The sequence below is a fragment of the Mytilus edulis genome, chromosome 11, assembly GCF_963676685.1.
Source record: "Mytilus edulis chromosome 11, xbMytEdul2.2, whole genome shotgun sequence".
Taxonomy (NCBI): Eukaryota; Metazoa; Mollusca; class Bivalvia; order Mytilida; family Mytilidae; genus Mytilus; species Mytilus edulis.
Window position 1 is genome coordinate 10403461 of NC_092354.1, and position 25621 is coordinate 10429081.

General features: G+C 30.6%; 2 protein-coding genes across 2 annotated transcripts in view; both read left to right on the plus strand.

Annotated features, from left to right (window-relative positions):
• Positions 1–25621, plus strand: part of LOC139493966 (epidermal growth factor-like protein) — a 41531-nt gene that overhangs the window by 1480 nt on the left and 14430 nt on the right. The window contains exons 3-5 of the mRNA XM_071282135.1: positions 1458–1580; positions 3575–3655; positions 5701–5790. Of these exons, the coding sequence (XP_071138236.1) occupies positions 1458–1580; positions 3575–3655; positions 5701–5790 (294 nt within the window). The remainder of the gene's footprint in view (positions 1–1457; positions 1581–3574; positions 3656–5700; positions 5791–25621) is intronic.
• Positions 7116–24528, plus strand: LOC139495097 (uncharacterized). Its single transcript, XM_071283249.1, has 14 exons — positions 7116–7275; positions 9614–9679; positions 10088–10439; positions 11318–11380; positions 11910–11975; positions 12548–12610; positions 13076–13200; positions 13852–14038; positions 14658–14844; positions 15237–15584; positions 16926–17139; positions 17791–17966; positions 19645–20702; positions 21813–24528. The coding sequence occupies exons 3-13, from the start codon at positions 10090–10092 to the stop codon at positions 20695–20697; spliced, it is 2832 nt and encodes a 943-aa protein (XP_071139350.1). The 5' UTR covers positions 7116–7275; positions 9614–9679; positions 10088–10089; the 3' UTR covers positions 20698–20702; positions 21813–24528.

A 25621-nucleotide genomic window follows, 5' to 3' on the forward strand; every position in this document is an offset into this window, starting at 1 on the left:
TTCGTTGTCAGTTTGTTTCGATCTTTGAGTTTGACTGTCCATCTGATATCTTTTACGCATTTTTTTGTAGTCCCTTTTCCCTTAATTTTTATTGATTGTTGATATGTTGTGCCGTGAAACCTTTGTCGAAAGTAAGGGGAGTGTTGGTTAATATGTTTAATATTGCCACATTCTTAACGTGCCAGGTCTGGAGCTTGTAATTAAGTGGTTGTCGTTTGTTGTAAATCATATTATTTTTTCGTTTATTGTTCTGTACATAAATATGTGCGTTTCTCTGTGTTGAATTTTATTGCCGTATTGCTGTCACGTCATTTTTTAACATTGAGTATGAGTATTTTGTTTAGTCATAAAAATAGGTTCAATCCAACATTTTTCTCTACGAATATCCTGTTGTTTCTTTATATATTGGCGTTTGTTTTTGTTGCATTTTAGTGTTTTTCTGTTGTTCCTTTGTTTTCCTCTTATTGTTTATTTGTTGACCTCGGTTTTAGTTTGTAACCCGGATTGGTTTAATTTTGAAAAGAGTTATATTACTGTTGTCTTCATTTATTGTACACATTTTGAACTTATTTACCTGCATCTGACTTTTGCATTCAAATCAATATAAAAAAAAGTCAATTGAAATTTCTAAATAACGAGCTCTGATTGCTCAAACAGTTTTATTTCTTATTTGTACTTTTCGGTAAATGTTTTGTTTTAAATATATTTGTCAGTGTATAAGAACATTTAATGTAAAATAGCAACGATCAAAATCTATTACTTTTTTTAATTCAATTCGAACGTCTGAAAAAATGATGAATATGAATACTGTAAACAAACTTATTTTCGCGAGCGATTTATTTTAAATTTGCGACTTTTGCGTGTAGAAACATAATGCGAATTTATATAGTCGCGAAATAAGTATAACTTGGATTTTTCCTTTTCTAGTACATCAGGTAAATTAGAAAATATATCGCCGCACAGTGATCTAGAAAGATATAAACGCAAAATTAAATATCCGCAAAAAAGTTGGTTTTACAGTAGTTGTTTTCTTAGCATTTACAGTTTATCGTTTATTGTTTTCTATGTGTTTCGTAGTTGAGAACGTTTGCATTTATCAGTCTTTCTGGACCTTTGTTTATCGATGATAAAACACAGACTTCAATGTCAAATCAATTTTTCAAAGTTTGTGGCAGAGATTTTGAATATAATTATGCAAGTTATGCATTGGAACTCATATTTGTCCCAAGTCAGGAACCTTTGTTACTCTATGTTTTTCAATTTCAGTTCATTTATATGTTTTGAAGTTTGGTTTGACGTCCATTTTCACTAAACTGGTACACACTTTTATATAGGGACCAGCTGTAAACCACTTTCAGGTACGGGATTTGCTCTCTGTGTTGAGGACCCATTGGTGACCTTCGGCGGTTATTTGCTCTTTTTTCAATATTACTTTCATATTTTGTTTTCTGTTTCAGGGTGTGCAGGTAATGTTGAACCAAAACCTTTAAGCAGCTGTGGTGAAGGTCAACAAATATGTCCATCTAGATATCAATGCACTATACCCCCAGAAGGTGGTATCGGGGTATGCTGTCCTTATGGTATGCTTTTTTTGTGTGTTACACAATATCAATGATTTGTAGTGAAGTTTTACTGCTACATGTTTAAGTATGATATGTTATAAAGGAAAAGGAAAAAGAAAGGAAACAAATACTGCAGATTTTTTTCACTGTGTTGAAGACTCATTGGTGGTCTTCGGCTATTTTCTGTTCTTTGGTCAAATTGTTGTCTCTTTGACACATTCTCCATATCCATTCTCAATTCATTCATAAAAAAAAAAGAATGTGATGGACGAAATTTCAAAACGAATATGGTTTGTGCAAGTCCAAACGAACACTACGTATATACTAGTAGTTCATAACACTAGCGCACTTCACATTCATGAACAATTTCAGATATTCATTTTTATCTTACTTCGGGGAATCCTATACATTTCTATGAATATGATTGGTTAAAAGCAACCGCGTGGAGACCGTGTATATTCCATATACAGTCAGGAGTCTACTTCGTCAAAATTATCTCCCCATTACGCCAGTTCATTTTCACAATCGTAGAAATGGAAGCCATTGTAGGGATGACGCGCTACCAATATTGCTCTTGGAAACCGATAAATTTATCCACATTGCACCATTACGATCCTTATATGTCAGTTGTATTTTAAAAGACAGATGTACCAACTAGCTAATGAGCATCAGTTAATAATCTTGTCTGCATTGATTCAACTTAAAACTATTGTCTGATCGGTTGTCAGGTGGAATTTTCGAAAATTCATAAACATTTGAAAAAATTCTAATTAAATATTTCGTGGAAGGGCAGACTAGATTTTTTTAGTGTATGAAGACTATAAACCCTAGTGATCACACACAAAAAATAGAGTTTTTCGAAGATATGCATTTTCATCATCCAGTTGAAAGACTGTCGTCAAGTACTTTCAGTAAAAAAATAGCTATTCGAACACGCCTTCTCTGTTTTTGTGACTCATTAGATAGGTATTTCACTTGACCCATATATTTCATCTTTTAGTACTGTGATTTTTTTGTGTTATAAAGTCAACCTGTAGCTTTAATATATAAAAATGATAGAATCTGAAGCGAGGCGATGTATGTAATATTCTTACTTTATACGATATCAAGACAAAATACTCAACACACCCTAACATAAAAAGGTGCACTCGATTTTCTCTTTTCGATACAATTGTTACCCATTTTTTGGAATTTTTTCTTCCGTCACATAATGGAAGGGCAGACACGAAAATTACTGAACTAATAGATTGATATGTTTTTCGTCCGTGGTAATTTTTTCATAAAAATCGGAGGTTATGCATTTTCTTCATCCAACTTGAAAGATACCCATGTCGTCGACTTGATATCTAATTGTTCTGCTTAACCATGTTAACTATGTACTAGATAAATTGAAAACTTATGCAAATGGTTTTTTTAAAATAAAACACCTCGTAATTGAGAAGAAAATTGCAATTTTGTTTGTTTCTATTAACTTTTAAAAATTTTGTCACTATAGTAAACAATACAGTAAACATTTATCGCCTTCTCTAACAAAGAGTTTCGATTCTTTTGTTCTCTTTCAACCTGGTTTCCGACTGATATAAGGTTATTAGGTAGGCGGGGCTTATTTCAATACAAATTTAGCAGTGGTGTTACGTCCCTTTGAAAAAACAAAAGATACTGAGAAAATTTTTTAAAGGTTGCGATAGACGATGAAAGATAGAAATAAATTCATAAACCACATTTAAAGCTAATAAGTTAATATTGTTGGCATTCGTTTCTGGATGATCAATGGAAGTATAGTTTCTTAATCCTAACGGTATTGAAGACTTGTCCATTATGATAAGTCACTAGTCTATGGCCACATGTTAAGATAGTCGGTAAGATAAATTCGTTAAATAGTGTACTAGTGACGTAATACGGTGTATATGAGGTCAATAAATTGTTTACTAATCCCATATATACCTATTAGGTCACTAGCACACTATTTAAATTATTAAATCTTGCAATATGGCAATACATATCTTTTTCAGAATGTCCTCAAGTAAAGTGCAGTGAACCATGTCCATATGGTTTTGTCATTGATGCAAATGGCTGTCAAACATGTGAATGTGGTAAGTATAACATTTTTGGTGCAGGGTTGAAGTACACCATTGAATACGAATTAACATAAACATTCACGTCCTTTTGTCTCTGGTGGAAAGTTGTTTAATCGGCAATCATACCAAATCTACGTGATTAATATTGGAAGAATTTATCACAATTTAGAATAATTACATTGCATTTATGTTTCATAATGATTGTGATTGGCTAACAGCAGTCTCGCGTTTTCGTGAAATTAACATTCATTACACAATGAAATGTAAATAAAGGCAACAGTAGTATACCGCTGCTCGAAATTCATAATTCGATTGAACATTCATTACACGAAGTCCCACAATAAAATGCACAAATAAAGTAACGAAAATTTGTGAAGAAATTGTGTTTTCGTGATCCGCCCTTCATACAAAATGTACTTCGGTCAACGCTTTAACAACCCAATGAATTTACAAATAGAAGCATTACATTCTTAAATGACACGACATGTCTTCCGAGAGTTAATATGCAGGACTTCATGTAGAATGTAGTATAGATACAACAGATAAAGTTTGATTCTTGAAAAATAACCACAGGCCCGCTTATATATTTTGTCTTTCAATTATACTATGTGTTGATGTCTTTTCAAAATTAAAGCATTTTCTTAATCAAAATGTATTGTATGTGAGATTATATTAAAATGTTATCAGGTTTTACTATGTATTATAATAACTCAAAGTTCATAATTGATTAGAGAAATTCAGATATAAAATAACATGTCTGATGAATAAGCCATCTGAATTTGATCAATGATTTACCTAAATAAACATATTCGAACCATGCCCTGGATACAGGGTTAAAGTACATGATTGAATATTAGTATCACTGCTATTATCTACGTCATTGGTCTACATAATTATATGGTTGAAAAGTTGTGTCTTTGGCAATCATACCTCATCGCAGTGTTTGATGAGTGTTATGTAGAAGAGGGACGAAAGGTACCAAAGGGACAGTCAAACTCATAAATCTAAAACAAACTGACAACGCCATGGCTAAAAATGAAAAAGACAAACAGAAAAACAATAGTACACATGACACAACATAGAAAACTAAAGAATAAACAACACGAACCCCACCAAAAACTAGGGGTGATCTCAGGTGCTCCGGAAGGGTAAGCAGATCCTGCTCCACATGCGGCACCCGTCGTGTTGCTTATTTGATAACAAATCCGGTAAATAGTCTAATTCGGTAGGTCACATTCAGGAAAGGGAAGGGGATTGTAGTTACGACGTAAGGAACATATCCGATATCATTTGTGATACGGTTATTCCATAACGGTCAACCAACTCGTGATGGCGTCCGTAAAATTTACGAAGGGATGATTTCAACTTCACCATTTGGAACTCTTGGTTTAATAGGCGACACCCGCGTCTAGCGTACAAAATATCACTCCTGGTATCTTTGATATTATTATATATCCCATGTTGTTAATCATTTATTATTTACATTTCGTTGCACATCGAACCTCGTTGTTTATCTATTTTCTTTAAGGTGGTACCTAACACTTTAACTAAAATTAATTTGGCTCGTTTAATTTTCTTAAAATTTTGACAAAGTATTTACTTTGACCCATTGACAAAAATATAAAAATTTCAAAAAATTTGAACCAACCGTTTAATCAGAAAAATTACACTGTTTATAAAAAACGTTCTGCTGATTTTACAGAGTTATCTCCCTGTAGTGTTAGGTACCACCTTAAATGATAATCTTAACTCACCAGCGAGTTATTCGACATACTCCATCATTATTTAAATTTCTAGGACTCACATTTAATGAATGTTGTTAGTGATAAATACAATGCAGGACTATATCTAAAAATCAACAATGAATGGGAAAAGTCAGAAAGATTTGGTTATAGATTTTTTTCAAATCTTTTAAATTGAAGATTTTACGATGAAGCATTGGATATATAAATACGCAAACACTTACAAACAATCAAAATGTTTCGTGTTAGACACAAATACAGTTTAATGTATACAAATATTTCGTGTAATTTGTATAAATGAATTTTCGCATTTTACAGAACCTAGATGTGGAGCTGTTTGTGCTATATCATGTCCCTTTGGTAATGTACTGGATGAAAACAACTGTCCAATATGTGAATGCAAAACAGGTATGACGGGATTGCTTCCCTTAGAACATATCGTAGCTACTTAGTCAGCCATAATCTGTTGGGCTAAGAAAGTACTTCTTTAGCTCAGTCGGTTAATGCATTGCCTTGTATCACAGAGGGCCCGGGTTCGAATCCCGGTGGAGACACAGATGATTTTGTATGTAGAATCATGCTCACCGGTTACACAGATAATAATGTTCTGTAGTAGTTTTTAAATGACATGTGCAGTACCTTATCAGTTATGTGTTTAACATGAACGTAATGTTATGGCCCTTTATAGCTGCTGATCGGTGTGAGATGGGATGAAGACCGTACTTTGACCTATAATAGTTTACCTTTACAGATTGTGACGTTGGTTGAGAGTTTTCTTATTGGCACTCATACCACACCTTCTTATATCTACGTTATAAAGGAAACTCATTTCATAAACCGGATGTATCCCCTTTAAACTTTGTTGTTTCAGTGATGTATAAAGGCACCATTTGTATACATACCGTTGCTCGAAAGTCATAACTCGATTGAAAGAAAACAATCAGTGTTATAAACTAAAACTGAGGGAAACACATCAACTATAAGAGGAAAACAACGAAACAACTGAAACACAGAAGTGCAACTCACACAGAAACGAACTATAAGATAACAACTGCCATCTTCCTGACTTGCAATTGGTACAGAACATTTTAATAAACATGGTGGGTTGGACCTGGTTTTTTGACTAGCCAAACCTCTCGCTTTTATGGCTTTGTTAAATATAACACTAATATGGGGACGAAGTCCCCAATAACGGTAGAAAAAATCAATAAAAAAAAATATTTTTAAATCGGAAAAATTTCCCGAATTTTTCATTCTACTACTGAACTCAAAATCGTTAACTTTTTTTTCAGATCTACTTCCGTTTCCGGTTGTTTTTTTTTTTGCATCGTTTGCATGAGACTTTGAATAAAATATATATTTATCAAAAATATAGGAAGGAATTCAACACCCAATCATTTTTAATAATTGTTTGATATGAAAAAAACGCTACCTGGATAAAAGCGTTTCTTTGTTTACATTGAATATGACGTCACAACTTGAATAACGTCACAACTAAATCCCTAACAACAGAACCAATATCGGAAACGTTACGGTATTTCCGTTTTTTTATCAACATGTTTGAATTATAAAAAAATAATACAGACTTCGTCCCCATTCACAGGTAATGCCTGCCTCATATTATGGGGACGTTGTCCCCTATTACAGTAGAAAATTCAATAAAAAAATCATAAAAAAAAAAAATCGGGAAAATTTCCCGAATTTTTCATTGTAGTAATGAACTCAAAATCCAAACTCCGAAACAGTGGTGACGTTGCTTCGCTAAACTATCATCACTGCCACCAGCACTTCGCATCTCTCGGGTCTCTTTAATAGAGGACTTCTTCCGGGATTCAATAACGTAAACAATCGTCTGCTGCATACACCAACCCAGCTTCTAAGATTGAGATAATGGTAAAGGAAACACAAAGCACAAATCGAATGCTATTATGCCTATTGCTATAAAAATAACTATTTTGACGGCACCGGCATTTTAAATTTAAAGAAGTGAAATTGCTGCTGATTTTGCCAGTTCTATGACTATGTAAAGAGTGAACATTATTTCAATATTTACTTTTGCACTACGACAATGTGCACTGTCAGAACAAGAGAATATGTTTATTATTGATATACAAGGCATATAGTTAAATAGGAAAAAACAGCTACCAATACTTGAGACACATATGATCGCTTTAAATTTATTTTGTCAATCAAATTTATTATAATAAATAAACAAATACAAAAAATATTGAGAATCCATTTGCTGCAACGAAATCATCATCTATCTAAAACTGTAGCTGAAATTATTTCTACATGTATACATGTAGGACTCTAAAGTGCGATGGGGACGCTAAAGTACGATGGTCACGCTAAAGTGCGATGGTCTACGCTAAAGTCCGATGCCTCCATACGCTAAAGTGCGATGGTCCGCGAAAGTATAGACGTACAAACCAAAAATGAACATGCAGGAAGATGAAATGAATAATGGCAGCGAACAGATGCATACTAGTATTAATGTTTACGTTAAAGTATTGTCGATTTTATTGAAGAGTATACACGTTGGTTAAATAAAGGTACACGTTTTCAAGCGAAAATCATAAATTGTCCATTTAAACATCAGTGTGTACATTGTTGTAAAATATAACATGTATAAATACTTGCTACGAAAAAGGGGAAAGCTCGAACAACAACCCCTTTCTCTCGCATTTAAATTAAAGCTTGTACAATAAATTTTATTTATTCTGACAATTACCGAATTTAGTATTTGCAACTGACAACTTTTATGGGATGTTTTTTTACATTAATAGGCTGTTATATCAATTATCCAATACGACCCTCGTCCTGAACATTCATGAAATATTTGCCACTGGATGTTAAGCAACCAACAATCAATCCAATACCCCCGAATTGTTAAAAATTCATTTAAAGGAAATGTAGTATTTTGCGACACCTTAATATCCTTTTTAGCAATTATTACTAGGTCAGTCACCTAAATTTAGAAACAGTCACATAAGACTACCGGTAAAGTAAAATCCTATCGCATAATTATATGGTATATCATAGCAAACTAGATTTTGCAAAAAGACTTGTTTTTTAACATTAGTGATCTTGAAACTTTCGCTTTTGCTCCATCGCACTTTAGCGATACCATCGCACTTTAGCAAACAAACAACCATCGTACTTTAGCGTGAGACACCATCGTACTTTAGCGTAGACCATCGCACTTTAGCGTGACTATCGCACTTTAGAGTACCATTGCACTTTAGAGTCCTACATACATAATGCCATATAATAAGGTGTGTATTTCCTAAACTCCCTATGTACCCTCTCTTCTTTTTATGCTCAAAAATAGCCTACCCTAAAGCTGTATTTAGGCAGCAACCATTTGATTTTCTGGAGGGGGCTATGGTTTTTTTTCTGTGCAAACTTTTTTTTTCGCCTTTGGCGAAGAACAATCTATTTTTTTAGCGACGAACCGAAGACAAATTTTTCTTTCAATTTTAGCATTACATATAGTGGCAGCTGAGGGTGAAACAAACAATTTTTTTTACTCAGGGTCCAAAACAAATTATTTTTTTCACCAAAACCTGGAAACAAACAAAAAAAACCATAGCCCCCCAGAAAATAAAATGGTTGCTGCCTTAGCTGCATTATTTAATTTGTGCTTTCTTGAACAAAACAAATCACCATGAACATGATGAATCAGGTTGCCAAAAATTAGGTTATATATTTTTTATTATTTCTTTTGATAACATTATTTATATAAACAAAATGGAGGAAATTAAAAACAGAAAGCTTAAATGATCCGATCTTATTAATTTTCACATCTTTCTTCTTGACTAAGTCAACATGATGTCAATAATTTATGAATCAATAAGCCTTAATACATGTTATTTCACCTCTAGTCCTATAATATATTCCTTTGCATTATATAATTCACTATTTAATGTTTTCATGTTGATATTTTCATTTTTTATTTTTTGTCTAATGGGTGGCACTTTGATAGTGAAAAAAAAATCAGAAAAATAAATAGAAATAGTAAATAATGCCCCTGAGGTCATATGTTATAGGACTACACCCTCCTCCATATTTTCTATTATGGTTGTGGATGAATTTAGAGGAAAAAATGGTAGGAGTATGAAAAAAGGGAATACTTGAACAACAATAAATAATGTTCACCAAAGATTTAAACTTAATTTAATAAAAAAAAAAAAAAGCTGTATTTAGCTGCATTATTTCATTTGCATTTTAGAAACAGAAACAAAAGATCTCAGTGGTTCACTTAGGTGTCAGAAAGCAAATTTATATATAGGATCAGGTAAATGTATAGTAATTAATGACTGGTGTTACACAGTTTACAAAAAATATCTTAACTTGGAAAAACTTGAAAGATTGAATTTTATATTTAGCCTAAATATTAGAATAATAGTAAATTTACAAATCGTTTTTTTATGCTTGCTTATTTTTTGTATAATAATTCCTGAAGTATTGGTTCAGGACAGGGACTAAATTCTTAGTATTTTGTATATTTTAAAGTAATAATCTTTTTCAGTTTTATTTTAACAAGCCTAAACATTTTAACATTTTAATGAGAACAAATATAATTTTGATCGATCATGTTGATTATTTCCAATTGTTAGGAGACCATTTTCATCACTCAATATTGATATTAAGATGATCAGATAATTCTAATTATCAAAACTATACAATTTGTCATCTCTTTTAGAAATGGAAAATAAAGATCATGTGCCAGATACCACACCAACAAAAGAAAACCCATTTGATTGCTGTTTTTGCCTTAGTTCTGGAATTTCTGTTAAATTTAATTTCAATGGAAAGAAATGTTCCGATTATGACTTTAGTTCTAAATTAAAATTAGTTTTTGGTTCAGATAGTTTTGATTTGATTGATGAATTATATCAAAATGAAGCCTCAGTTTGTAGAAATTGTTTTTCCTCATTTTCTCGTTTATTTGATTTTATTTCATCTAGCAAACATTGTTTTTCCTCTTTTTTGTCTCAAAAAACACAGAAGAAGAGAATGGCCAATTTTTCTCCAGAAATATGCCAGGATTTGGGGTAAAAAAATAGATATAGATTTAGAATATGAATTAATATATTCTATTTTGAATAAGCTATATAATTGTTGTAGATTTGATGCCCCACCTAGGAGCATTACATTTGTGTCTGTGGATTATTTCCTTCATCTGTTATTCTGTCTGTCCCTCTTTGAGTTTCAATAACAAGTTGCAGTAGTTTTAAATGAAGTTGAAGTCCAATCAAGTTGAAACTTAGTACACATGTTCCCTATAATATGATCTTTCTATTGTTAAAGCCAAATTACAGTTTTGACCACAATTTCATGTTCCAGCAGTGGTGGATCCAGCAATTTTCATAAGTGGGGGCCCACTGACTGACCTAAGAGGGGCCCACTGCATCCACGCTTCAGTGATTCCATATAAAAGCAATCAAACCCCCCCCCCCCCCCCTAAATCCGCCTCTGTCCGGTGAACATCAAAAATGATACTGTGAGTGCTGAATGGGTGTTCTATGAACACATTCTTGTTAACGTATGAAATATAATTGAATACATATAAAAGAAGAGGTCTGTGTCATGTTGGTCTCTTAAGGATAGTTACCTCATTGGCAATCATACCACATCTTATTTTTTATATATATATATTATGTTTTCAAGATTACCCATGAGAAAAATAAACACCAGAAAACAGACTAGTTACCTCTATTTATGTATGTAAAAAAAAAAGGAATAAAGTCCAAAATTCTTCAAGATGAAACATTTATTCTGTACTTTTATTAAGAATGAATATTGGATTATGGATACAATAAATTGGAATTAATTATTTAAGAGACACTTTTACTTGTATTTATACTGAGTATGACAGAAGAACAAGTTTTTTTTTTAAATTTGTAGTTTAGAAAGACTTATTTTTTTTCAGATTCACATCAACATCAGTAACAGATGAAGTACCAGTCCCTGATGATACTTTGATATTTAGTCAGTAAGTTTTTTTGTAGACTTTTTGTCTTACGTATTCCTAAAAAGAAAGGAATCCAAAAAGTACATGTACAAAATATTTTGTCAATTTACACAAAAATATTACAGAAACGACTAGGCTAATCAAACTGTTATATAGTGTTTCTCTTAAAATTTAATATTGCATTAGGAAATGGAAATAGCCACAGACAATTATTCAATATAAATACAGCTGGAATTTACAACAACCTTGCAATAGCATGTAAATACATTTATTTATTGAGAAGAGACTGCCAGATATTTTAGCTTGCAGAGGAACTGTTTTTTCTTTTTCAAAAAATTATGTTTAACAATTAAAAAAGAAAAATCTGGCTAGGATTCAAACTCATGTGTCTGAGATATCATGACATATATAATATATATATATAAGTCTATAAAAAAAGGAGCAACCAGCAATTTTACTAAGTTACCGGATTGTCTAGGAGAGACGATACTGTGCAGATGAGGAAATAGGGAAATTTATAGGGAAATTTGCAAAAATATGTATATTTCAGTTTAGATGCAAGTATTGTACTACATCATGGAAATACCAAGGTTAAAAAGACTGTAGGGTTAAGCAAGTAAGTTTCATAAATTTACAAGCAAATTTTCTTGGAAGTTTTGAATAATCGAGAGAAAAAAAGAGATGCGTTTAACCGATTATGATCTCTTATGCTTATATAAAATTAGATATATTTATAAAATTATATTTTGATACTGCTTGAATTTTTTAAACAAAATTAATGCTTTTTATACATGAACAACCATGTTCACTGCAAATTATTTATATCATTTATGAAATCTAATTTACTTCTTCACGCTTCTTCAGTCTTCACGCTTAATCACAAATCCTACGACCATGGCTTGTAAAATTGTTTTCGACCTTGTGAATTTCTTCTCTACAAGCCAACATATTCCAACTATAATGTTCCAAAAAATTAATTTCGGGCTTGTGGACTCAAAAGTTAAGCGTGAAGACTGTCTACTTAATGTGTCTTAAAAATGCTGTAAATATAACTATAAATGTGTTGATATGCTATACTTACTGATTGAAAGTTAAACATATGCTTAAAATTCTTCTGCTTTTTTTGTTGTTGATTGTTATTTCCAAGTGTGACAGCAACATAAATAAAATCTACTTATAAATCAACAGAGAACATGGTTATAGCAAGACACCAAATATCAGAAGATCAACTGCTAGTGTTAGTGCAAATGAGTAAGTTACCTTTTCCATTTGATACTGCCAATCTTATGAGTTTATAATCAATAGTTACAAAATATGAAATTAAATTATCTCATCTAGCATGATTTGTTTAAAAAGGGGATGTTAATAATTTAAATGTTCAATAAAGACAAACAGCACCATAACCAATACATCTTGTATTAGAGCTATTTTCCTAAAGTATGTAGTTTAAAGGTTTGGTTTGGTTTGCTTGTGTGTTTGCTAATATGTTTGTATAAATTTTGCTCAAGCATCCTATGGCATTATATAGCTTTAGCCCCAACTATCTTTTGATTGAAATTTTAAATTTATTGATTATTCTCAAAGAAACAGTTATCAAAAAAGAAAGCCAAACCTTTGAACTACATGCATTAGGAAAATAGCTTTAAAGGGTATTAAATAAAAAATCAATTCTTGATAACATTTTATATGAACTTTATTTTGATTGTATTTAACTAGTGAAATAGAAGAACATGCCTACAGCAGGCCCAAACCCCCCTCTTGTAGGGAACTATTTCAAGAAAGTGTATTGGACTCTTTTGTTGAAAACATCAGAACAAATGACAAAAACCAGACAGAACCAGGTATTTTGACTCTTAACCTAGTGGATAGCATATGAATTTAGAACATCTTACATTTACAGGATTTGTTTTTAATATTTTTTTTGTCAACATAAGAAATGTTATTATTATACTTCATGTTAAAATGCCATATTTTGATTGGCTTACACGAGGGTGTTAATTTACTGTATCACATGGCTGAGCGGGTAACATTTTTTTTTAATGTCACCCTCTTGTCTGGACCAATCAAAATCAATAATTTAAGGACAATGAACTGAATTACATCAAGTAATTAAATACAATGCTTAAGTTCTGTGTTTTAGCTAAGATTTTAGTATTAAACTGGCAAAATAAAAAAAAATTAAAAAAATCTTGCCTCACTTTTGTTATTTTTCTAATACCTTGGCTTCACCGCGATTGACAATGTTTTCTCAAGGTAACAATCTGCTCTATCACCCTCTCCGCTATGTGTTATTTATATAATGTTGTACCTCAAATATTATGTCAAGATTACATTTACAAAATACAACTGCCTGCATAATATTTATTCCCTGTTGACTTTCTCATAATAAATGAAATAAAACTGGTAACACAAAAAGAAGTACATTAAGTGAAATAATTTGTAAATTGGACAAAAATTTGAATGCTTTTATATTTGCAATGATTGAATTTTAGATGACATAAGAGTAAGTGATGTATTTATAATGCAAAGAGCAAGATCATTGATAAATCAGGAAGTTAAAAATGTAAGCACTAAAAGAATGGGAGAACAAAGTCTGCTACTAACCAGGAAAAAAATGGAGCATTTATCAGAAGATTCAAGTAAATTGTGTGATTCCATTATAGAAGAAATGAAAAACAGGTAACAATATAAATTACATTATCCTGATTTAGAGTAACTTCTCACAATTTGAATGGCTGATATTGCCCTAATAAATTTCTGTAGAATTTTTTTTTACTTCAATTGGAATTATCTCCCTTACACCATTGACCTAATAAAAACAATTGAGTTGCTTTATAGGCCTAAAATTTTGAATTTTATACAGATTTAGGTTAAATATGTAACATATATTTTGTTGATAGGTTTGGCTTCCCTTCACCTGATATGAATTTTATTGACCCGATAAATAATCGTACTGGGACAATTGAACACTGTGTAACTAATAATATAGCAGGTATCCTGCTCTGAGCATTCCTGTTAAAAAAATTTTTTTGTTTAAAACATTTTTCCAAGTATCATTCAGCATACATTTTAAAAATTCCAATCTTCTTTACAGTGCTGTATTAAATAATTGATTTTTTTTTTCAGAAAAAAACTTCCATCACCAAGGGGAGATAACTTTATTGATTTCAATAAGACACAATTTGTGTTTCTTGAAGTTTTTAGAATATATAAATCATACGTTTAAATTAACAATGCTCAATATTGTATTCAATTATCAATATAATCATGTTCATGTTTTAACTACTGATTAATTTAGGACACCATTTCTATTGGAAATAATGCTGTCTGCATTTGATGAAAAACATCTACAAGGGCAAAAAAGCAGAATAACTGGATCATTGGCTATAGTATACAGCATTCTTATGTTTGCAAGAAATGCGGAAATGAGTGCATTCCAAAGAATGATGACAGCAATTTGTATAAGGGGACGAGCAGAAGATATGGTATTCAAAAAAAAAAATGTTCAGATACTCAGTTAATTTTTTATTTTGAAAAATTTATAGATAAATTTTATATTTACTGTAATACATGCAACTGAAAAAGTCTGAATTCTTAGTATCAAATGTAATGATTGATAACAAGTAATAGTAAATTACAGAACTATTTATACATTGGTCTGAAATGTATTTTGAGGCACACGTTAATCATGTTAATAATTATAGTTGTAGAAATATAAATTTAACAATTCATTAATCATGTTAATAGATAATAATTTTTTTATTCATAGAAGGTTTGATAATAGTGTCTTCTGTCCAAAATGTGTTTGATTAATTTATTACTTTTAGCACTTATATATCATTTCAATGAAAGATGCACATTTTGTTTTGTTTCATAGCTTATTACTAGATTGAATAGAGTAGGTGTTACATTGTCACCAACCAGTAAGCAGAGATTGATAAAAGAAGCAGGAGAAATCAGCCATAAAGCTCTGTGTGATTATTTGAAGGAAAAGCCACTGCTAAAAATTACTGGTGATAATCTGGACATCTACATTAAAAGTCGATGTGTATCAATAGATAAAGGAAATACAGATTTGCATTTATTTGCCTCGAATGCCTTAACTAGCAGGTTATCATCTGTAGACATGGACAACAGAACCCCTTTAGTTCCTGAAGTTAATAGAGATGTTTTAAAACTAACAGAAGCAGAAATTGACAACATGAAATATTCATATTCAATATTGGTAATAATTTAAGTAGATGAATATAAAGTAATTGATAAATAATGTTGAAATTGTTTTGTAAATTTTATCCTACTTTAATTTTAGAAAGGAAAAAAACCTTTTTGATTTTATTTATACACAACTTTGTTCGATGATTTCTTTTATCTCATTGTGGAGATAAGCAGTTTGAAATGGTAAGTATATAAACACATGCATGCTTTTCTGCTTATAAAAAATGCTTAGATGTATATCAGTTTTCAACTAACATCTAACATGCTTACATTAATGGTGGTGGCTTTTTGTCTTTATCCTTCTTTTCAGCTTAATTGCACTTACAAAATATATGTAAATTCAGAGTTTTAAGTTACTTACCTTAATTGAAAATTTATTTCTGTATTTCTTAAATGTGGATGCCAAAGGATATTATATTCAAAACTGGAATGATGTTTCAATTTTTAATTTAAGTTTTAATAACACCATGAATATCTGAATTTACAGTAGTTTGGTCAGTTTTATAGAAATAGTTAAACTCAACTAGCTTACAATTGCTGCTTAACATTTCCACTGCATTTATATGTTGCCTTTCCAAGCTTTAGCACTAACATGAAAATTGTACAAACAGAGTCTTTATCAGGTGAATACACATGTTAGTGTAAGTTGGATCGACCCCAACGGGAGACCAGAATAAGTACAATGCTACTTTATATAACATTTAACAGTTACTAATAGAAATTAACCTTTTGGAATATTATGACAAATCATTCTCTTAAAATTTCCTATATATTTTATATTTAATATAAAGAGCTAAATATTACCTTTACAAATTTCCAAAAGGTTGAATTCTATGTAATTATAGATTATGCTTGAATATTGCACGAAAACAGCTCAGCTTTGCTTATAGCTTCGCAACTTGTGAAACAGAAAACTGTTTAACAATCTAGGAAGCAGGTTCATTATGACTTTGAGAATATAAACATTAAAAAAAAACCTGTTCATTTGCATTTTGAGTGTGGTCTAAGGGAGTCTTTGTAATTATGTTTATCAACTCCGAGAAAATGACTTATTAAAATTTGGTAAAGCTTTGTTTTACTAAAACAGGATTTCTTACAAATTTTGAAAATATGAAATTTTGTTTGGAAATTTTGGTTCCATCATTGTATACCACAAAGTATTGACTGACTGACATTATCATTTGATATAAGTTATTAATTCTTCATTGACTAGTAAATAGATGGTATTAAAAGTATAATGAATTTCTTGTTTATCTTGTAAACTGTTCTTATCTAATATATTTTATTCAAGAATTAATGTTGAAGTTTTTAGTTGTGTGGAAAAGTTGAGGAGAAAGCTATTTACTTTCAGATTGCAAGAATTTTGAGTACATTGGATCAATTTAAATGGATGTCAACAGTAGTACCAGTACACATAAACCATGGCTATAGTGCTGGAATGTCCCAAAAAAGCCAAGTGTTCCAGTTACCGATCCAACACAAAAATGAGGCCAAATATGAAGATATTCTTGATATCATGGATTCTTATGAGAAACTACTGCAAAAAACATTTCAGGAATCCCATGGTTTGTTGTTGTCAGTTGTAACTCACTTAATTACTGTTAGTGTTTATTTGAATTAATGTAATATTATTTTGACTGAATGTAATGCTGTTATATACAGAATAATAGGTAGTTTCGTTTTTGATACTGACTGTATCCTGTGGAATATCAAGACGAGCCCCTTAGGGCGAGTTAAGATATTTCACATGATATAGTCAGTATCAAAAACGAAACTACCTATTATTCTGTTTAACGGTAATTATGACGTCACACAATGTATTGCCTGATATTTTCAGTGATACAGCCAGTACGTTGATACTCGAAAATATTAGGCAGTAAGATCAAAGGGAAAATATATGAATTACTGATAAATTGAAAGTAATGCTAATATATTGAATGTAATGTTATTATTTTGAATGTAATGCTATTTTGATTCCCTACATTTTAAATATTTTCCTTACACCACTCAGGATATGTTAAAAAGCACGAACAGAAAGTAAACAATTTAATTCATCGTATTGCCTTCAACAATGAAAGCAATGAAAAAGCACACACCACATATCCAGTAGTAAAAGGCAGCAAAAAAACAAAATGATGTTATATATGGCCTGATTTATCTGCAAAAAAAAAATAATCAAAAACGAATATGTAAAGTTCTTCTACATTTTTATTCAGGAACAGTTGAAATGTTAGATGAATTTGGAGTTATTGCATCTGGTGACCAACTAACCAAAGTCAGATTTGAAGGCGCAAAAAAACTACGTCTCATGTCTCCAACAACATCGGGAAGACTTGACCATTTGAGACCAGTTGTTATTGAGCTGTGGCATCTTAAGCAAGATTACTTAGAAGTTTGTATGAATAAAATATCTTTTTAATTATAGAATGCAGCCATAATTAGTGATGGTTTGGAACTGAAATCTGTCACATGCACATCAGTCCCATAGCATCAATTGCCAATTGATGCCATGTAAATAAGTGACGTTATCCAATCAAAATGAACGTTACAAACGTTGTTGCATTAGAATTGAAGTTTCATGTTTTCTGTCTAATATGTTCTGTGTACTATTTTTTGTGATTTTGTCTGTTGATCTTTTAAATTTTTATACGCCCGTCTTTTAGAAGCTTTATTCATAAAAAAGGGGGGATTTTTAACACTTCGGAAAATAACTCAAAAAGGCTTTCACCAATGTCCATGAAACTTTGGTGAATTGTTTATATCTATTGATGTAACAAATAATACTTAATAAAATCTGATGAAAACATAAAATTTGTAAAATCTTTAGTTCAATTTAAAACATTAAATTTCTTGTAAGAAATAGGTTCCATGAATGTCATACGTTTGTACTATTATTGAATGGTTGCAAGGATGAAAGCACATTAGCAGTCCCTGAGATACTAACTGTTCCCTGAGGCATATATCATTTTATGATAACATTTTTACTATCTAAGCTATGGATAAAAATCAAATACTGTTTTTGCATATAGGATGTTTTACTCTTGTTTAAATTGGTTGCAATTGAAATCACAAATGATACCTTAGCATTACAGCTTTTCTATAGAGTTCGGTTTCGGTGGAAGGGTTGAGCGCAATAAAAAATGTTATAAAACATAACTAGTCTACAATAGCACATAATAAGTAAACAAATGACAACATGAAAATCCTAACATGTGACTAAATATTCCTAGCATTGCAACATGAAAATAATAATCCTCTCTCTATCAAGTAAGAATTACAAAATATGAGAGTACCAAGTGGAAAAGTATGTTGAATTTCTATAAAATTTCCATATCTTTAGTATTGAATGAACACATGGGTACATAGTCCTCAAACATGATAACATATTTATTATAAAATTGAGAATGGAAATGGGGAATGTGTCAAAGAGACAACAACCCGACCAAATAAAAAACAACAGCAGAAGGTCACCAACAGGTCTTCAATGTAGCGAGAAATTCACGCACACGGAGGTGTCCTTCAGCTGGCCCCTAAACAAATATATACTAGTCCAGTGATAATGAACGCCATACTAATATATATCTATAGACAAAGACTTTGTTAAGGCATGTATATCAGTTGTGAACTTTTAACGAGGTCAATGCCTTATTTATATGCTTATATATGGATCTGCATTTTTTTCAACTGTATCATGCAAGAAATTAAAAATGAAATTGAAAATTCAATTTGTTTTAATAACTGCATAGTTTGTTGCATTACCATTATCATCTGTATTAAACATAACATTCTTGAAATCTCATGATAAACTTGCAAATTTTCTTATCTGATGTTGCACTTCCTCTGTGTTTGTTAAGTGTCTCATGATGTCTCAAATCTAAATTTAGCAAGATTTTTTTTACATTGATCAATAATATACATATAATTCGTAACATGGGATCAATATATGAAGAAATAGAAACAATGCGTCAGATTTGTAAAATAACAGTTGAATCATGTGATTGTCATATCCAATGAAAACAGTATAATGCTACTCAATCTCAGAATAATTATGTTTCCAATTTTTTTGACAGAAAACTTTTAAAGCACTTTACAAAATGGATTCCATAGACAAGTTAGGTACCTTGGCATTTTGGAGAAACAGACTGAAGAAGACTGATGTAAATGGCAAGGTGAAGGGTCACTTCAATTCCCACAGCGAATTTTTTAAACTTATAGTAAGGGAGCTTATTCGAGAACAGGCATTTGAACTCTTTAACATTAATATCGAAAACACTACAGCTTATCCACAAAATATCAGCAAGGCAAGCAGACTCACCAAAGAAAACAAAATGATGGAATTATCAGGTGAAATACTTCATAAATTTGATGTTATGCATACAGGGGTACCTTCAGAAAGCAATGACGAATTATTTAATTACAGTACAAATTTAACAATTAGGGGATTACACTACCTACAAATGGAGGACACTGTAAAAGAAGGTGACATTTCTAGAATCATTCCAAACCTGAAAGTGTGCATTCCAATTTTTTATGCACATTCTTGCCTTTCAAAATACTTATTTGAATGTGTAGATTACATTACTAAGGTAACCTGTTTTCTTTCTCCTTTGGAAAAACTTAGAGTGTTGGAAGGCAGTATGGTGAATTTGAGAGGTGGACAAGGCAATAATATCGAGGCCGATTTGGTACAGGAGCATTCCGTAAGGAATCAAAAAGAGTTGATCAGGGGTCTGGGCGCCAATAAAACTGAAACAGCTATTTCTGCTGTTACTGCAGCAGCACCAGTTATTTCACAAATATGCAGGAATTTTGATGCTGAACACAACATTGCAAAAAAAGCTTCAAGACACAGTAAAATTATATCTACAGAGGATATCAAAGTTGTTAGTGAAAGTTTAAGAAAAATGAGACCATTTTCAAATACTAATGATAGAAAATGTTCTTTCCCTAATTTACCATGTCAGCCTTCTGCAAATGTAGATAGGATCAAAATGGACATTGACTTGAATGTGATGCTAGGTAGGGTGGGCAGAGGATACATACCTGTAGTTAACGAGGAAGATGCAGACATTGGTACTGATGATGAAGAGGATGATGATGAAATTCCAGATATTCCTCTTTGATCCAGGTAATTCCAACTTAATGTATGGTATTGATGATATAAAATCACCGTACATTATTTGTGAGCTTCTGCTGTTCTTTGGTGGGGTTGTTGTCCCTTTGACACATCCCTCATTTTAATTTTAATGTCTTGAAATTTTATAATACTAGTAACATGGCTTAGAAACAGGTAGAAGAGGAGGTTGGTCCAACATTTCTATCCTGTTTTTAAAAAAAAAATTATCTACTGCAATAACCAAAACTGTTCCAAATAAAAAAAAAAAATTTATTTGATGCAAAAAAGATAACATTTGAGCAAACTTATATTCTTTATTGAACTCAATTATCAAATTTCATGAAAACACCAAGTCATCCACAAAAACAAGTTGCTATACAGTCAATGCAATGTAACTGCACAAAAATCACAGATGCAATATCTAGATATGTAATGAAGTCATTATAGAAGAGATAATGGAATTGCTAAGTCATGGTTTGTTAAATCTTGATTGCAAAAATGTTAATATTTTGTTTTCAGTGTACATTTTTACTAATGATTACTTAGATCTTCAACATAACTTTCATTAAAAACAATTCAAGCTGTTACTTTTTTATTTAAGGAATGACTGTAATATTTTTTCTGTCTATGAAGAAATAACACAAAAAAATGTGGTGCACACTGAATAACGTGTGTAGCGGGTTATTTAACAGTGTGAACCACATTTTTTATGTTATTTTGAATAGACAGAAAAAATATTACAGTCATTTCTTTATAAATAAATTCTAAATTCCATTTTAAACCATTTTAAACAATGAAAAAACGTTGATGACGTCACGGTCACATGACTAAATTATGTGTATGGGCTCCTAACAAACTAACATAAGCCAATCAGAAGACACGTTACATCCAAAATTAAATTATTCAAAGATATGGTTATTTCATTGAATGGTTAAGACAATGAGAAATACAAAAACTGGAGTAAGTCATACTGAGCTGCACTTATATGGCAGTTTAGAATATTCATTTAAAAGTATCATTTACATTATATACTGGTATCATTTATATTACATTTTACATATACAAACACAGAGATATACATTACAAATGTGTTGATGAAAATATTTGTTTTTATAATTTCAGTAATAACTCAGTGCAAGATGACCTGCAATATGTAAAAAGAAGTAGTCTTACATGATGAAGAGGCGTAAATACTTGTCATGTAATGTTACAAATTATTCAGAGTTACCGTAATGAATTACAGTAATACACTATAAATTTAAAATGTCCTGCAGACATCCCTGTACAATGAGTGTAGTCAATTATCCCTTCATGTCTTGTTTAAACTGTAGAACATTGTAGTTATTACTAGATTTTTTATTTTCTTACTTTTATAGAACATTGATGGATTGTATATTGATTTTTTTATCTGTTACTATTGGACTTATAATGTTATATGTTATCACAGACATTGATAACAATGCAAATGTAATAATTAGATGTAGATAACTTATTTCCCTTGCCAATTGTCTCCCCTTTCCTCCAAGATATGAATTCTCAAAACAAATGTGAAAAAAAACATATTCTATATTTAGTAAAACTATTTAATGTGTATTTCAGGTTTGGAATGATTCTAGAAATGTCACCTATTTTTTTTTATTTGTAATTTTTTTTAAGCATCTATTACCCCTATTGTTTCAATACAAATAAACAGTACTCTTAGAGTTACCATTTGATTTTCAAACAGGCCACATTCTTTAAAAATTTTTAACAGTTAAAGTGATTTATACTTCTAATTTATCAATGTAATATCCCCTAGTCACCTTAAATTTATCATGACCAAAATGTATTTACAAGTTCATTTCATCAACTACTCTTACCAACTGACAGTTTTCACACCTACATTGTAATGAACAAAAACTACAACACAAACAACCTTCAGGACTATTACTTGATTTTTTGTATCCAAATATTTTCAAGAGACATTCTCGATAACAGGCCTTATGCCTACAATAGCATAAAATGTCGTCTTGAATTCCTGGTAGGTTTTTTGTTAAGTCCATATTTGTATAGTATAAAGTTGCAGTTGACATTTGACCTCTCCTTCCAGCTCTCCCAATTTCCTGAAGGTAATTTGTTAAACTTCTTGGTGGTTTGCAATGGATAACCTGGGTCACTGAGGGAGGGTCAAAACCCATACCAACTACTGTTGTTGTAAAAACAAGCCTAAAACGAGGTTGAACACTCTGGAGATCTGTGATAATACAAGTCAAAACTTCAGTATCTTGATTTGAGTATAGGCAACCAAAAACAGCATTATTTACTGTAATTTTGCTTACTCCACCGAATGCATAATAAGCATAGCTCATAGCATGTGCAATGTATTCCATTGGCATAAACATTAAAGTTACAGGAAAATTATTTCTCTCAACAAGTAACTGGTCAATTTGACTCTTGTAAATGTTTTCTATTTTTTCATAAGAGGTGCCTTTAACCTTTTCACATACCATGAGTTTTAAATTAGTTTTTTCAGGACTTACAGAAATGACTTTAAAATTGCTTATAAGCAACTGCTTGGATAAAGCATTTATATGTTTTCCTGTTAGTGTTCCACTTAAACATGCTATAGGGACATTGTTGAAAAAAGATTTCAGAACTACTAATTCTGAAAAACTTTTTCTGAATTCTCTTCCCCTGAAAAATAAAAACATGTTTTATATAATGGGTAAAGTGAATAATAAGACTAAAACTAAATAACTTATGTTTTTTTATGTTGTTTGTAATATAAGTATATTTAGAAAATACTGTGAACAGTCTAACTTTAAAATCAATCCTGTGTGTGTGTGTGTTACACAAATTATGTTACATTACCGGTATATATTTTATAATCAAAAGCATTTATACTGCTGATGACAGGTACTGTTTTGTACTGATGATTCCATTTAACTGAATGTGATGCTATATAAATTTTACTGAATGTAATGGTACTTAGATTGAATGTAATTCTATTTTAATGAATGTGATGATATTAAGATTTGTTGATACTTCTTTTTAACTTAATGTGATGCTATTTAGATTAAATTTAATACTACATTTGTATCTAAATGTCAAATGAATGTGATTGTATTTAGAATTAATTGAATACTATTTTTCTGAATGTGATTTGAATTGAATGCAATACTATTCTACTGAATGTGATTTAAATTGAATGCAATACTATTCTAATGAATGTGATGATATTTAGCAGGTTTAGCTTGAATGTAATACTATTCTACTGAATGTGATTTAAATTGAATGCAATACTATTCTAATGAATGTGATGATATTTAGCAGGTTTAGCTTGAATGTAATACTATTCTACTGAATGTGATTTTAATTGAATGCAATATTATTCTACTGAATGTGAAGATATTAAGCTTGAATGCAATACTATTCTACTGAATGTGATATTTTAATCGAATGCAATACTATTCTACTGAATGTGATTTAAATTGAATGTAATACTATTCTACTGAATGTGATGATATTAAGCTTGAATGCAATACTATTTAATGAATGTGATGGTATTGAGATTTATTGTTCAGCCCATGAATTTTATATGAATCTGACAAGTAATTGTTGGGTTGCTGTCAATAAATTTTAATTGAATGTGATGCTCTTAACTAACTTAAGTGTTATGCTTTTTTGATTCAATGTTATTCAGCGTTAATTGAGTATGATGTTATTTTGATAGAGTGTCATTCTATTTTGAATGAATATGCTATTTTGATTGTATGAGTGTGATGCTATTTGAATCAATGTAATGTTAATTTGATTGAATGTAATGCTATTATATTGAATGTAATGCTATTATATTGAATGTAATATATTCTGATTGAATGTAATGCTATTTTGATTGCAGACAATGCTGTTATATTGATTTTAATGCTACATGTATTTTGATTGAATGCAATGTTGTTAAATTGACTGAATGTAATACTTTTTTTTAATAACGATACTATTTTGATTGAATGGGCTGCTGTTTTATTAGAATATAATGCTTTTTAAATTGATTGTGATGCTATATAGATTGAGTGTTATTTTATTATAACTGAATGTGTTGTTTTTTTGTTGTTGAATGTGGTGCTTTATTGATTTAAAGTGATAATATTTAATTTAATGAGATACCATTTTGACTGAATATGCTGCTACATTGATGTTCATTAATGTGTTGATTTATTGCTTGACTGTGATGTTAAATGTATAAATAGGTATAATATAAAGAATTTTACAATCTGTTTTACATGTTTAAAACAGGGTATATTAACTTCATCTAAGAAACTATGTAAATAAATATTGCCTTCAATCATATGAAATGGAATGTGATATAGTGATTATATGAATTAGAAAGAAAAAAAATCTGTGATTGTAATTATTTGTATGTGGTGCATGTATGAATATATTGGTTTTCTATCTGTGACTCTATTTATTTTGATGTTTGTTCAAATATGAATTAATAGTATTTGTACATGTATAAAATAGTGAATAAACAATTATTGTGTACTCAACGTAAATTTATGATTTAATGTATTGTACCTATAGATACTGTAACAAGTTATATATCTGTTAAAAAAAAACCTTGTGCAAATACATATGATTAAAATAGGGTGGTTGGAAAACCTCTTGTTAACAACATTGGAAATTTCTATAACAAACCAAGTTAAGTTAAATTTCAAAACTTTGAAATTACAACAACTGAAACACTTAAGAAACCAAAGTACGTTCCAAAAACTAATAAAATTGTTTTCCTTGTTCAAAGAGAAGTTATGAAAGGCTCAAGTTAACAACTTTTTGTTATTATAAAAAAAATAAAAAAAATTGACATTTCAAATTGAGTTATTTCCCTTAGTCCATAATGTTACCTTAAAATTTCTTCTGTGTAAACATGCCAACCAGGCTATAAATCAGTAATA

Excerpts from the sequence above, each read along its gene's own strand:
- LOC139495097 (XM_071283249.1), top strand. The coding sequence starts at position 10,090 with ATGGAAAATAAAGATCATGTGCCAGATACCACACCAACAAAAGAAAAC. Across the intron at positions 11,976-12,547 it reads AAGACTGTAGGGTTAAGCAA|AGAACATGGTTATAGCAAGA; the intron begins GTAAGTTTCATA and ends ATAAATCAACAG. Across the intron at positions 14,845-15,236 it reads GGGGACGAGCAGAAGATATG|CTTATTACTAGATTGAATAG; the intron begins GTATTCAAAAAA and ends TTTGTTTCATAG.